A 15,178-nucleotide genomic window follows, 5' to 3' on the forward strand; every position below is an offset into this window, starting at 1 on the left:
ACACACTGAATTAGCATAGCTAGCAAGCTTCACAAGTAGATAGTAGCATCTAAAATATATAAATCACAAAGTCCAAGACACCAGATGAAAGATACAGATCTTTGTGAATAAAGCCACCATTTCAGAATTTTTAAAATGTTTTACAGGGAAGACACAATATGTAATTATAGTCTAAACACGTTAGCAAAATCACACAATTTCTTTGTTCCACCATTTTTTTTCTCTCCACCAGTAGCTTTCACAATTCGCCTAAAACTAAGATATTGATAGCCAATAACCAATAAAAAACCTCATCAGATGACAGTCTGATTAACATATTTATGTATAGGATAGGTTTTGTTTAGAAAAAAAGTGCATATTTCAGGTAGAAATCACAGTTTACATTGCAACCGACCATCACAACTCAGACTAGTAATTATATAGGAGAGCAACGTGTATGACCATTTACTCATCATAAAACATTTCATAAGAATAGACAAGCAAAGCAATGGAAAGACCCAGATCTTGTGATTTCAGAGAACAATATTTTTCAGATTTTCTAAGGTACGATCAAGAATTGAGCACGAGGCAGTTTAATTTGGAGACCAAAAAATGCTAATGCGGAACAGCACCCCCTATAGTTGCAAGAAGTTAACAACATTGTATTTTTGATGTTATTTTAATGGACAAGAAATTGGATTTTCTTTAAAAACAAGGACGTTTCTTAAGTGACCCCAAACTTTTGAACGGTAGTGTACATTTGCACAAATTTCAAAAAACTTGTTTTCACTTTGTCATTATGGGGTATTGTGTGAAGATTGATGAGAAAAATAAATAATTTCATCCATTTTAGAATAAGGCTGTAATGTAACAATGTGGAAAAAGGAAGGGGTCTGAATACATTCCGAATGTACTGCATTATTCATGCAATGCCCTGATGCATTTATTGCTCAAATCTTAGACAGCTTAACTGTAAGGTGAACAATTATTGTTTTAGGTAAGTAATAATCAGTCTGTTTTTTCACAGGCCTTTTCGGGAACAGGTCTGACTGTCCTCAGGTCCATTTACTTGATAAAATAGCTGTATTATTTAGGTTGCTTTGAATGTACTGATATAACTTCCGCCTTCCGACATGTATTCCCATTGTTAGTGGTTAGTGGTCAGTCCAGTATCTGGTCAGTGTCTACACATTCTTTGATCACTATCACTAGCTAACGGGAAAAAATGGCTAGGTAGCTAATTAGCTTCTTCTGACATGTACTACTAAAGTTAAAATGCGCTGGATTGGTGTAAACATACGCGAGCGAAAGTTTCCTTCCGACATCTTTTTTGCTCCAGTCTGTACGCTATTCCTTTTAATAAATCCAAGTCACGATGAGATTGACCTAATAATACAACCAAAACTCACCTATGACCTGACAAATCACCTTATGTATTACTGCCCCCAGTTGCAAGAAGTGACACAAAACATTTCACAAAAAACTAGCCTCCCACGCATGCTTTCTATCCCTAATACTAAAACTAACTATAAAAATAAAATATACATATTTTTATACAACTAAAACCAAACAAAAGTTAGCAAATCAGAATTTCAAATAAAAATCGAAAAATGAATAGATATAAAAACACTATAATAACCTTGCTGTCCACTAATTGGCTGAAATCCCTTAAATCTAGGAAGAGGCTACCGCAACCAGGCACGTTGTCACCTTATGTTATACCTCATCCCAGTCAGATTTAGAACAGCCAAACCTGGCCCTGACAGTCCAGATAGGATCCAGGCCTTCATCTAAAGCCAGACTAAGCTCAGAAGACCTATCACATTCTACATCAGAGCCTTGGAGAACTTATAAAGGGATGCTCTATGTCTGCATTCCACATGGCATCCTATTCCATACACAGTGCACTACTTTTCACCAGAGCTCTATGGGCCCTGGGCAAACGTAGTGCACTTTGTAGGGAATGTAATGCCATTGCCATTTGGGACACAGCCTATGATATTCTTATGGCCTATTCAAGGCTTCTCAAGGCACCGGTTAGATTAAGGGTTGTCCAAATCAGAGTGGAGAGGCCCAGTCACCCCAAACAGCCCCTAACAGTCTGCTCTGAGTTATGGGGTCAGGGACCGAGGGTGTAGGGGTGCCCCTGCTCGCACCCATTCCTCTTTCTCCCCAAACCATAGTTCAGAGGCCACAAGGGGATGGGCTATGAGGGGCATTGGGCCACAATGGTAACAGAAACACTTGCATTGTGCAAGGTGATTTACGGTGGTGTGTGTGGTGGGTAGACTCATGCAGGGCGGGGGTGCCATCCCTATTGAAGATTTCACACAATAGAAGACATTTTAGAAATTCCCAATTTATTTTGGCTGTGGAGTAACGACGTCTCAAGGACAGCAAGAGGAGTTGGCAGAAGACACACACACACACACACACACACACACACACACACACACACACACACACACACACACACACACAGAGAGAGCTAAACAGGAAACACAGAGAGAAAGAGAGGGATATTCTTGGACCGTTCAGGTTTTGATGATTATGAAGCAGGAAGTGATGTCACGTCATCTCTCAAAAGGATGATCGTCTGGGAAGGAAGTATTTTGAATCACTGTGGTGTATTTCTGTTCATCTCTTTTCTGTTGTAGACCACTGGTTGAAACAGTGACAGTTAGGCAGGCAGGCTCTGTCTTGTGATGGATGACTTTGGGCACTAAGTCGAATGATGAAAGTCTAATAAGGACAAGAGGTTGACAAGTGTGTGTCTGTGTTTGTGCATATTTGTGTATGTCTGTGTACTTTATTTGTGTGTTTATTTGTAAAGGGGTCTATGTCTGGGCCTAGTGTCAGACTTGAAAATAGTTGTGGTCTGGACGGAGTAGTCTAGGGGACACGATATTATTTACACTTTACAGTATAGGGTGCTCTATCAGCCACATTCCCAGACACAGACAGGCCTAGCTCACTGTAATAGCTAGCCCTAATCACACTGCTGCATCGAAGCCCTCATCTAAAACTCATACTCTGACTGATGGAGATGGTGATAACATGGCTTTTATAGATATGGGTCTTTATTAGTGCATGCCATAGGCTGTAGGCTTGTTCATTTAGTAGACAAGATATGCTTATATGTCCCGTGCCATTATTATATATTGTTATGGTTTTATAGTCAAATTTAGCTGAATAAAATAGAAATTATATTTTTCCCATTTGGGAGCGAGTGCCAATATGAAGTGGCTATATTGAGCGTAAAAGTAATCATTTGAAACAGGTCCTATAGGCTAGTTTTAGCGTTATTTGGAAACTTTAGTTGTGAATGATACAAACCTTAAAATGTCTTAGCGAATGGGTTTGATTTTTCCATCATGCCAGGTAGTCTTTGCCTGTTATTTCACTCCACCCATCAACCACTGTTTGAGGAGCATGCATTCTCTCGATACGCGACAGGTGATATTCTGCCCAAATTCTGTATGCCATGAGCTCTCCAACCCTGTCCCTGCAGCTACCCAGTGCTTAATTTGGGAAACAAAGTGAAATCTGTTTGGGAACATCAATAGTAACATGTTTTCACAACGAAACATTTAATTAAACTGTTGACAGCCTCTCTCTGCACACTCGAGAAAGGAATGAAGGAGAGAGCGGAGGAGATGGAAACGCATGCTGGTAAGATATTCTGTAGCTAAAGGTAATGTGTCAGCCTATTAATTATAATAATATAAAAAATTCCCTATTACTAGGCTATTCAAAATCAAATACAAATTCACTATAATTGTAGGCTAACAATCAATGAACCAACAAGATCGTCTAGGTCAGTTTTAAATGTTTTTCTGCTGTGCGTAATATGCGGTAGGCAATATATATATATAGGCCTATGCATATGCATAAGCTCTAATATGTTTATAGAGGTTTTGAATGAATCATCGCCTTAGAAAGCGCTGTCCATTTCGTTGTGTTGGGCTTTGAAACAACAAACATGTTTTCCACTCAGTTTCAACCTGTTGTTGAACTTCATTGTTTAAATTGTTAATTCACGGTGAGGTGAGTTTTAAAAGCATGACACTGTTTTGATGATAAGTGTTTGATGTGATGTCAGAGTGGTTAGAGAGACAATAGAGCAGTGAGCACTAGACCATTAGAGACCTGATGGTCGTTAGTGAGTTGGGTAGTACCAATGCAATATCCAGAGTGCATAAGAGGAGATTACCGTGACAACTGTCACATGGAATTCCTTTTTTCAAAGAAAAGGGAGCACTCTGTTTCTGCATTGATCTGAGTATTTATTGGGGCATACAAACAGGCTTAAGTTCCCCTCATGTGCATTTTACCAGTAGGTCTATGGTCTCATGAGTCTTCTCAAGTACACCCTGTGGATAAGCCAAGTACCCTCATGGGTCCTAGTACCCCTGGTTGGGAACCACTGTCCTAGGACCACAAGTAGTAGCACGGCAGTGACCATGCGAGTTGGCTATACACAGTATTAGCAGATCTGGGACCAGGCTACACAAACAGGTCTAGCCTCACTGGACCCCCTGCTGGGTCATTGTCACAGGACAACGCAGTGTTTGCCTGCTCTCTCTCCTCTCTCACCCTCCACCAGTTTTCTCTTATTAATTCAGCCATGCTAGCCCCACCAAGCAGAGCAGCTAGTGTTATGGCAGAGGGATTTGCTTGTGTTTCAGGAAGCATTTTTATCCAGGACAGCCAGTGTGATATACAGCGTCTCTGTTTCTCTGTGTGTCTCTGCTCTACGAAGGATCATTTCTACGCAAACAGTGCAGAGAGATGATGGAGGGGTAGTGTGGTAGCGGGGATGATCTAGCTACTCACAGTGAGATTTATCCCCCAACACATAACTGGACTCTGGGGTGGGCGTTATGAGTTCCAACACCCAGGTGGAGACCCCTGTAGGGGTGTGTGGGGGGGGGGGGGGGGGGCCCTGCTGCTCCCTAAATGTCTCAGGGGTTAAATGTATGTTTTCTAGGTTAAAGGCCGTCTCTATGTCTCTTAGGGGAGTGTTTTAAAGGAAGCCAGCTTGTTATTCTTTGGTATGTCTTGACGCTCATTACTCCAGAGCTCAAAGGCTCATCAGTGCTAGCGCCTCAGAACAGTTAAGACGGCTCCGTTCACTGCTCACAGCTGGACTCATGATCATAAACTCTGAGTGAGCTAAAACGGGTGTTTTAAAACGGGAGTCATATCTGCCATAGCCATTGGTTTTGTAGGGAGATAATATTTGTGGTTCACTATATTAGCGGATATACCTGGAGTTATAACTGATGTAACTTTTTTGTATTTATCCGGCTCAGCATTTTAGTGCTGAGCCGAGAACATACAGAATAATCCAGTCACTGAGACCTAAATGAGCAGAAACAATTTCTCTCAAACATGCATACACATGCATACTCCCTGTCATGCAGACACAGACAAGCACGCACACTTACACTAGACTAGAGGATCCACTGTTGGTGCTGTAGTCCACACACACACACACCCACTAGTTGCAGATCTTAATGGATCTAACACACCCCTCTCTCTCCCATGGTCTACCCAGGACAGCCTGCACCTGCTGGGGTCCAGTGGGGTGCTGGGGGTCCCTCTTTATACTGCCTGGCTGGAGCTGACACACAAGGAGGTACAGTAGCATGGCCTCTAGTGTCTTAGCTCTAGTACTGGTGTTAGTTCTAGTACTGCAAGTACTGGTGGTAGTACTAGTCTTGGTGTTAGTCTGGCTCTCGTCTGGTCTCTGGTCTGGCTCTAGTCGTGGTCTAGTCTTGCGGTGGTTCTATGGTTAGTTTGGTTCTAGTCCATAGTGTGTTATCCAACATGTTGTTGAGTGTCTCACAGATTTGAATGTCTTTACAGCAGGGTTCCCCAACTGGATTTGACCCGCGGGTGGTTTTATTTGGCCCTCCAAGTTTTTTTTAGGCACATTTTTTAATAAAAAAAATACAAAATTGGGGGGCGGGGCGGGACATAAAAGACTGGATAAACACCAGTCAGCTCCAAGTGATTTTTATTTAAGATATCTGTTCCCAAGAATTCCCACGCATAATAGAGCGACACGTGATTGTGTGCAAATGTAAGCAAGGTTTAAAATGATTATGTTTTAGTCAAACATTGTATCTGTTTGGGCTTCTTGCGGTCAATTTGCAGTGTACAAATTATTTGTAAATATGTTCCGGTCCCCCGACCGTCCCCTCAAGTAAAAATCGTCCCGTGGCTGAATCTAGTTGATGATCCCTGCTTTACAGACTCCATTCTTTAACAGAGTTACTTCACTTCCTGTCGTACGTTTCCATTTGACTTCCATTCATTTCACTGTAGCTACATTTTCCTTCACTGAAAACACAATGCTCACCCGTTAAACCTGTGTGTTTGTGTTCGTCGACATCTCTCTATGCTGCAGCCTCTCAAACACCTGCAGGGAATCTTGCAGGAGCGCTGAGCACCATGAGCTACAAGCACCTGCTGTAGCGCTCAGCAGAGGACGGGTTCAAATGGAGGTGTTGATTGTGAAGTGAGGAGTCCGATTTCAGCCAACCACCAGTCAGAATGGCCCTGACACACAGAGAGGGATCTCTTATAGGGCTGGTCGTGTGACCAAGGGAGCAAATAGGAGCAGTAGGATTACAGAGATTATCTGGCACCTTTTGTATACTGTTTAGCCAGTAGCTCTGACAAGCCAAACACGGTCCCCGAAAATTGTGTGCTATGTCACATATGTGCAGATACTGTACGTACACCTCGTCGTTGCTCTCTCGCTCTGCTATGTGTGCATCTTGACCGCTGTCTACTCAAATGTCGAGGGACTGAAGCTTAATGGCTAGAACTCAAATTTATGTTGGCAAGATTAGGAGTTCGGGTGCTTTCTGTCAGTGTGGATGGTACTCTCTCTTTAACAGTTAATCTCATCAATTTGATTTCCTCTGAGTGATAATAAGGATACTTTGGGACAAGTGACTTGCTAATTCATTGGGATGAATGTATTAAAGATGGCTACATTAAAGGGATTGTGTGAAGGATTAAAACGTGGACCTTCCAAACCTCTCCAGCTGTATTGGTTCCAGCATGGTGTATGCATAAGACCCGGACATGATGAGCTAAGCGTAGTGTGTGTGTGTCTACTTGTGAGTTACAGTAGTAGAAAACCCCAGATGTTTAGACAGTGAGTCATAAATCTGCCAGTCTCCACCTGCATTCATGACTGCCTCTTCCTCCCATCCCTCTCTCCCTCCCTCCCTCCCTCTATCCCTCTTTTACTTTCCCTCTCTCCCGGTCTCTGTTTCTCGATCTCTCCCTCTGTCTGTCTCTCTATGTCTATCACACACTCCCTTGTTCTCTCCGTACCTCCCTCCCTCTGTGTTCTAATCCAGGGGTGTTCAACCGGGGGTCCACGGTACTGCAGGGGGGCCGCAAAAAGTATTTGTATAAACAAAAAAATGGAACAGTTACATTTTTTATATGTTCTTATGAATATCGCTAGCAACAACAGATTACATGAATGTTGAATTTCATACCTACAGTAGAAAAGAGGATAGTACCTTTCCAACTTTATTTCTCAACTCCTAATATTGAGCAATTTACACTCATTGGAGCTAATTACACTCTCTGGAGTATCTGACATAGGCTTTGAAAAAGTGCAGCGGGCAAATCTATTCATTTTAAAATGTTGATTACTTCTCCTTATCATTCACTTGATGATAAGACAAGACGTGACATTTTTTTGTTTGCTAACATGAACTCAGCAAAAAAAGAAACGTCCTCTCACTGTCAACTGTCTCACTGTCAACGTTTATTTTCAGCAAACTTAACATGTGTAAATATTTGTATGAACATAACAAGATTCAACAACTGAGACAAGTTCCACAGACATGTGACTAACAGAAATGGAATAATGTGTCCCTGAACAAAGGGGGATCAAAATCCAAAGTAACAGTCAGTATCTGGTGTGGCCACCAGCTGCATTACGTACTGCAGTGCATCTCCTCCTCATGGACTGCACCAGATTTGCCAGTTCTTGCTGAGAGATGTTACCCCACTCTTCTACCAAGGCACCTGCAAGTTCCCGGACATTTCTGGGGGGAATGGCCCTAGCCCTCACCCTCCGATCCAACAGTTCGCAGACATGCTCAATGGGATTGAGATCTAGGCTCTTCGCTGGCCATGGCAGAACACTGACATTCCTGTCTTGCAGGAAATGGCTGGTGGCATTGTCATGCTGGAGGGTCATGTCAGGATGAGCCTGCAGGAAGGGTACCACATGAGGGAGGATGATGTCTTCCTTGTAACGCACAGCATTGAGATTTCCTGCAATGACAACAAGCTCAGTCCAATGATGCTGTGACACACCGCCCCAGACCATGATGGACCCTCCACCTCCAAATCGATCCCGCTCCAGAGTACAGGCCTCGGTGTAACGCTTATTCCTTCGACGATAAACGCAAATCGTTTATCGTCACCCCTGGTGAGACAAAACCGCGACTCGCCAGAGAAGAGCACTTTTTGCCACTCCTGTCTGGTCCAGCGACGGTGGGTTTGTGCCCATAGGCAACGTTGTTGCCGGTGATGTCTGCTGAGCACCTACCTTACAACAGGCCTACAAGCCCTGAGTCCAGCCTCTCTCAGCCTATTGCGGACAGTCTGAGCACTGATGGAGGGATTGTGCGTTCCTGGTGTAACTCGGGCAGTTGTTGTTGCCATCCTGTACCTGTCCCGCAGGTATGATGTTCGGATGTACCGATCCTATGCAGGTGTTGTTACACGTGGTCTGCCACTGCGAGGACGATCAGCTGTCCGTCCTGTCTCCCTGTAGCGCTGTCTTAGGAGTCTCACAGTACAGACATTGCAATTTATTGCCCTGGCCACGTCTGCAGTCCTCATGCCTAAGGCACGTTCACGCAGATGAGCAAGGACCCTGGGCATCTTTCTTTGGTGTTTGTCCGAGTCAGTAGAAAGGCCTCTTTAGTGTCCTAAGTTTTCATAACTGTGACCTTAATTGCCTACCGTCTGTAAGCAGTTAGTGTCTTAATGACCGTTTCACAGGTGCATGTTCATTAATTGTTTATGGTTCATTGAACAAGCATGGGAAACAATGTTTAAACCCTTTACAATGAAGATCTGTGAAGTTATTTGGATTTTTACGAATTATCATTGAAAGACAGGGTCCTGAAAAAGGGACGTTTCTTTTTTGGCTGAGTTTATGTTGCCGGTTTGCCTGAGTGGGGGTCCCTGGGCAAGAAATGGTTGAAGACCCCTGTTGTAATTCCTGTGTCCTATTCCAGACCAATTGCTGTTTGCCAATGAGGGAGCCAGAGATTCCACGCAGCTCATGTAGCATGACTCTATGTTAGAGTGAGAGGAGGGAGAAAGTGGTCAGGAGAAAGAGAACTAAGGAGGGTGAGAGATCAAGAGGGAGGGTGAGGGTGCTACGAAGGGATTTATTATTAGTGCTGTAAACACCTGGCACCTGTCTCTGTCTTTTACCCCCCTCTCTCCCTTTCCTCCCTTACTCACTCTGTCCATTTCTCTTCCTCATAAGCCTTGTTAATGTGTAACAGCATTCACTGCCAGACATTCTCATGGGTGTTTGATGCTTTCAATACTCCTAGGCTTGTATAGAACACGTGTTACAGTAACCTTTCACACCTACAGTGGGGAGTTTGTAGTAAGTTAGTCATCTCACAGATATTCCAACTAGCTTTAGATTTCAATAACCGTAGGAGAGAGACTCCATATTTGAAGGTTTCCTATTCCTCAGCATATCATTTGTCCGGCTCAAGATATCCAGAGGACAATGCTGCTGTCCATCTGGCATCGCCCAGAGAAAGAGCAGAACACTGATATATATGTGTGTGTGTTATAGAGAAGGCATCAGGGTAACATATAGGGTTGAACGTCCGCCTCATGTCCTGTGGGAGAGAGAGCAACATTGTTACCCATTGTATATCCTCAGGGTGTGTGTGTGTGTGTGTGTGTGTGTGTGTGTGTGTGTGTGTGTGTGTGTGTGTGTGTGTTTACATTTGCATGCATGCATGCGTGTATGAATAATTGACAGCTCTAGGTTTACAGTGCCAGAGGGTAGGTGAGGTAATGGTCAAAGAACAGATGGGGACGTACACAGACACCCAACCCCACACAAGACAGGCACACATACACACGCATACACACACCATGCATGCACACACACACACACACACACACACACACACACACACACATTGAACATTTGCCTTTCCCCTCCCTCCGTAGGAGCACACAAAGCAAAGGATGGCAGGAGATACCGCTTTTCAAAAAATTCTGGAAGTTGGAATGAGAGGGAGACAGAGAAAGAGAGGGCAAGAGATTGGCGATTGCATTTCCTCAGTGAAACCCAAGTCAAATCAGAGCCTTCGCTCCCGACTTCCTTCATTACGAAAATACCCCCGCTCACCCTTTCCTCTCCTCCGCTAGTAACTTCCTACAGCGTGGGCCTGACTCACACACTTACTTACTTATGGGTAGTCCATCATATGCGATGATGACTTCCACTACTGCTTGTGGGTTTGCTGATGACTGTATAATCCGATGCGGGATGCACACAATCTGCCACAGACAGAGTTACACAAAGGCCTGTCCCGTTGATGCTGGTACAGGCGTGGTCGTATGTCTTCTCTGTCCATCCTCTGGTATCCGGACGGCATGGCCGAGCCATCTAAGCTGGTGGTGTGTGACGGATGCCTCAATGCTCCTGCAGCTGGTTCTCTGTAGGATCTCTGCGTGCGGAACACGGTCCTGCCAGGTCACTTTCAAAATGCATTGTAGGCATTTTTATGTGAAAGGACTCCGGTTGTTTTACGTGCCGGCTGTAGACTGTCAATGTTTCACGTCCATAAAGGAGTGTAGATACACACGGCCACTTTGGTGTGTAGGTTTAGGTTGTTAAAAACCCGATTTCCTTAGCCGTCTAAAGGAGGATGAGGCCTGTTTGACCCGATTCTGGGTATCCTGGTCGATGTTGCGTTCTTCTGAGAGGATGCGTCCAGGATATTTAAAGTGTGGTACAATGGCAAGTGAGGAGCCGGAGATGGTGAATGCGGGTAGTTCAGGCAGAGGATCAGATGACCACCGACATAGGACCTCTGTTTTTGGGATGTTAACAGACAGCCCGATTCTGCTGTATTATCTCACAGCTGCTGTGAGGGTGGCTCGTAAAAGCTTCTGGGGTTTGTGCCACAAGAACGCGATCATCGGCGTACGTGTTCAGATTTGAGCTTTGTGGCAGCTTGGAGCTTCCTAATGTTGAAGAGGTTCCCGCCCAATCTGAAGTCCAGGGTTTCCCCCATTGTCTTTGTGCGGGAGTGTTGTGACACAGCGGAGGAAGACTGATACACACACACACACTCTCGACACCACCCACACCCTCCCACTCCACGGCCCTAACACTGCCTTGTGACTCAAAATGTACTCCTGGAAAGATTCCAGTCATGACATTAGCAGTATTATAAGTCCTCATAAAGTGGCTCGATTTTTTCCCCAGTTGTTTTTCCTCTTTTGTTTGTAATCTGATACATCCACCACTGACCTTTGCCTCCCTCCCGGGTAGTAAAGTTTCATATGTGTGTCAGACAGAGGTCTAAGGATGAAAATATAATGTTAGTTAGTCAGTGTTCAGTCCTAGGGCTGTTTGGGGGTAGTTACTGCAGTGTTTTCTGTGTTGTCAGCTCTGTCAGTAATCTTATACCCTACATACTGTGCTGCAGGGCAGGGTTAGTGGTAAAACTGAGTGGTAAAACATTTTTTGAAACTTTCGTAAACCAACACTCACACTTGACTTTTCCCCTCTACTACCACTGACTTTGCTGAAAGCTACTTTGAGGGAAATGTACTTACTATGACTGACATATGTGGTTGTCTCACCTAGTTATCTTAAGATCAATGCACTAACTGTAAGTCGCAATGGATAAGATCGTCTGCTAAATGACTAAAATGTAAAAAAATAAAAATAAAACGTGAGGCCATAACATGGAGTGTTATGCCTGTACTGACTTGTGTTAGAGCTGAAAACAAGTACACAGAGCGAGAGTTAGTTGGTTCACACACTCAAAGAGGCGGTGAGAAGAGAGAGTGTGTGCACGCATGCGTTTGTGCGTGCGTCTGTCTGTCTGTCTGTGTGTGTTACTTGTTGCTTGTGTTCTCTGACCTTCTCCTCTTTGTCAGTCGCCGTATGGATCAAGTGTGTTGCTATGGCACCAGCTAGGCTATCGTCCCCAGAGACGAGCTAGGAGATGAACGGCAGAATTGTCAACACCCCGGAGAGAGAGAGAAAGAAAGAGGGGAGAAAGAGAGAAGGAACGGGGGTAAACTGGAGACTCTCAGGGGGCCCTGTCTGTGAGCCAAGTCCACTTTTAGTCGGGGGATCAGAAACTCTGTTGAAACTGAAACTGTATAGGGCCTAGGCCTTCATTTCTGCTGAAAACTCTTGTGCAACTCCATACATTTCTGCCATACATACAGATCTATCTGTCGGTATGCTGTCAGTGTCACTGAAAGCCCCATTCCATATAAAGGGCAACATTATTTCACACAGGACTTAGTCAAATGTCTACTGTATGTATGTCTTGGAGCTGTATTGGGGTAGTTTCCTCTGTGTGTGTGTGTGTGTGGGGGGGAGACACTTGTGACCAGCCGATAGCTGGGTAAATGGTCATGTTTCAAATCAAATCAAATTGTATTTGCGCCGAATACAACAGGTGTAGACGTTACAGTGAAATGCTTACTTACAATCCCTTAACCAACAATGCAGTTTTAATAAAAATATGTGTTAAGTTAAAAATAGATAAGTACAAAAATAAGAAATACATGTAACAAATAATTAAAGAGCAGCAGTAAAATAACAATAGCGAGGCTATATACAGGGGGTACCGGTATAGAGCCGGTTAGTCCAGTTAAAGTGACTTTGCATAGATAATAAACAGAGATTAGCAGCAGCGTAAAAGGGGGGTAGCCATTTGATTAGCTTTTCAGGAGTCTTATGGCATGGGGGTAAAAGCTGTTGAAAGGCCCTTTTGGACCTAGATTTGGCGCTCCGGTACCGCTTGCCGTGCAGTAGCAGAGAGAACAGTCTATGACTAGAGTGGCTGGAGTCTTTGACAATTTTTATGGCCTTCCTCTGACACCGCCTGGTATAGAGGTCCTGGATGGCAGGAAGCTTGGCCCCAGTGATGTCCCCAGTGATGCCGTACGCACCACCCTCCGTAGTGCCTTGCGGTCGCAGGCCTGAGCTGTTGCACCTGCGCATACGTCAATACGTCAGACACATATCGGACCCCTATCCTGGGATTTCAGTGTGTGTGAGTGTGAAGTGAGTTTTGAGCACATCTGCTGCAGACCCTTCACCGTTCGGTGTGGACCCCCATATACCACATCTGGACCTGCATCTGTTTCTCTCCGTCTTTCTTTCTCTCCTCTCTCGGTCTATCTCTCTCTTTCTCTCTTTTTTCCCTAGATTAGAACAGACCATGCAATTACACACTCTAGTGATAAAACACCTGCATTCCCAGCCCTGCATGGCTGAGGACATAGGGGAACACGAAGGTGAGACTGACTACATATCCTCCACTCTGTGTGGTTTTACTAACTACTAGCTTCTGTTGAAGAAAGTCACATTGGCTAACTCAACAAAGTGGTTCAGAAGTGAAGAACCATCACAGGCATTTAAAGGGGCAATCTGCAGTTGAGATTGGTTACATTTCTGCAGCCTCAACCCTCGGCTATTTACCAAATCAGTGACGGGGTGACAGCTTTGTTATTGTTTCAACAGCTGATTGCCCCTTTAAGGGTACTAGACAGGAAAGAGGGATGTCTGTGGTTACCATGAGACCCCAGGGGGCACCCAGGTACAGGTAGACACCTGCCAGGTCCCGGGGGAGAATGGCACTGTGCCAGAGACGGAGGTGTGTTCTCATTATAAATTGCATACCTGCATAATGTATATCACCTGCTGCAATACATATATCACCTCTGATTTCACCATACATGTACTGTATATTATAAACCGGGTAGTTTGGGTCCTGGATGCTGATTGGCTGAAAGCCGTGGTATATCACGGGTATGACAAAACACATCTTTTTACTGTTCTAATTACATTAGCTGTCTATAGCAATAAGGCACCTTGGGGGTTTGTAGTACAGTATATGACCAATTTACCACAGCTAATGGCTGTATCTGCGTTGCGTCGAGCAAAGACAGCCCTTAGTTGTGGTTTATTGGCCATATACCACGGCCTCTTCGGGTCGGCCCGTCGCCGAGGCTGAATTTTAGAAGTGCTTTTATTATAAAACATATTTTTTTATAAAAAACATTTTTACACTGTTTGGACTTAGCCGACCCACCCAAGAATTTCAATGCCAGAAAAATCCCTGGTATGGTGCAAAATTACTTATTTACTGCTCTAATTATTTTGGTAACCAGTTTATAATAGCAATAAGGCACCTTTGGGGTTTGTGGTATATGGCCAATATACCATGGCTAAGGGCTGTATCCAGGCACTCCGCATTGCATTGTGCATAAGAACAACCGTTAGCCGTGGTATATTGGCCATATTCCACACCTCCTCGGGCGTTATTGCTTAATTATATAACGTCCTGGGTAGGGCTGTGCTGATCATGAAATTTTATCAGCCGGTGATTGTCAAGCAAATAACTGCTGGTTTCACAGTAAATTACCCTTTAATTAACATAAACGCATTTGGCATCTCCTGGCTTCCACGCAACGCCTACAAGCCACTGATGCAGACCTTTGCAACATCTACATTTTAAAAAGTCTAATAAATCCATTTAATATAGCCTACACCTTCACAATAAATGTATGATTTATTTTAGACAGGTCTAAAGACACATGATATAAGGAAAATGTAGTCTATTTCAGAAGAACAGAATAGCATACTCTGAGTTGTCCTTATGTTAGGCCCTGATCTGGCTATGCCATATGGCTGTGGGCTACACTAGTTCATTTAGCAGACAAGATTTGCTTAGAATTCTGTGGCATTGTTTTATAGTATGACGATGCTATGTAACATAGCTAAATAAAATTGAAAGGACATTTTCTCCAAATGATTTCCGAGGGAGTGCGCATATGTGGCTATTCTGTGCTGAGCGGTTAACAAAGAAGCAGATCCTCCAATATGCTTAATTTAGAGTTATTTTTTCAACTT

General features: G+C 44.0%; 1 protein-coding gene across 6 annotated transcripts in view; it reads left to right on the top strand.

Annotated features, from left to right (window-relative positions):
• Nucleotides 1-15,178, top strand: part of LOC111951213 (cadherin EGF LAG seven-pass G-type receptor 1) — a 123,226-nt gene that overhangs the window by 74,158 nt on the left and 33,890 nt on the right. For 5 of the 6 annotated variants that reach the window (XM_023969284.2, XM_023969283.2, XM_023969286.2 and 2 more), the window contains exon 8: nucleotides 5,540-5,620. The exons of the other annotated variant lie outside the window; for it this stretch is intronic. In XM_023969284.2, coding sequence (XP_023825052.1) covers nucleotides 5,540-5,620 — 81 coding nt within the window. The remainder of the gene's footprint in view (nucleotides 1-5,539; nucleotides 5,621-15,178) is intronic. 6 annotated transcript variants of the gene reach the window in all.

The sequence above is a fragment of the Salvelinus sp. IW2-2015 genome, linkage group LG3, assembly GCF_002910315.2.
Source record: "Salvelinus sp. IW2-2015 linkage group LG3, ASM291031v2, whole genome shotgun sequence".
NCBI lineage: Eukaryota > Metazoa > Chordata > Actinopteri > Salmoniformes > Salmonidae > Salvelinus > Salvelinus sp. IW2-2015.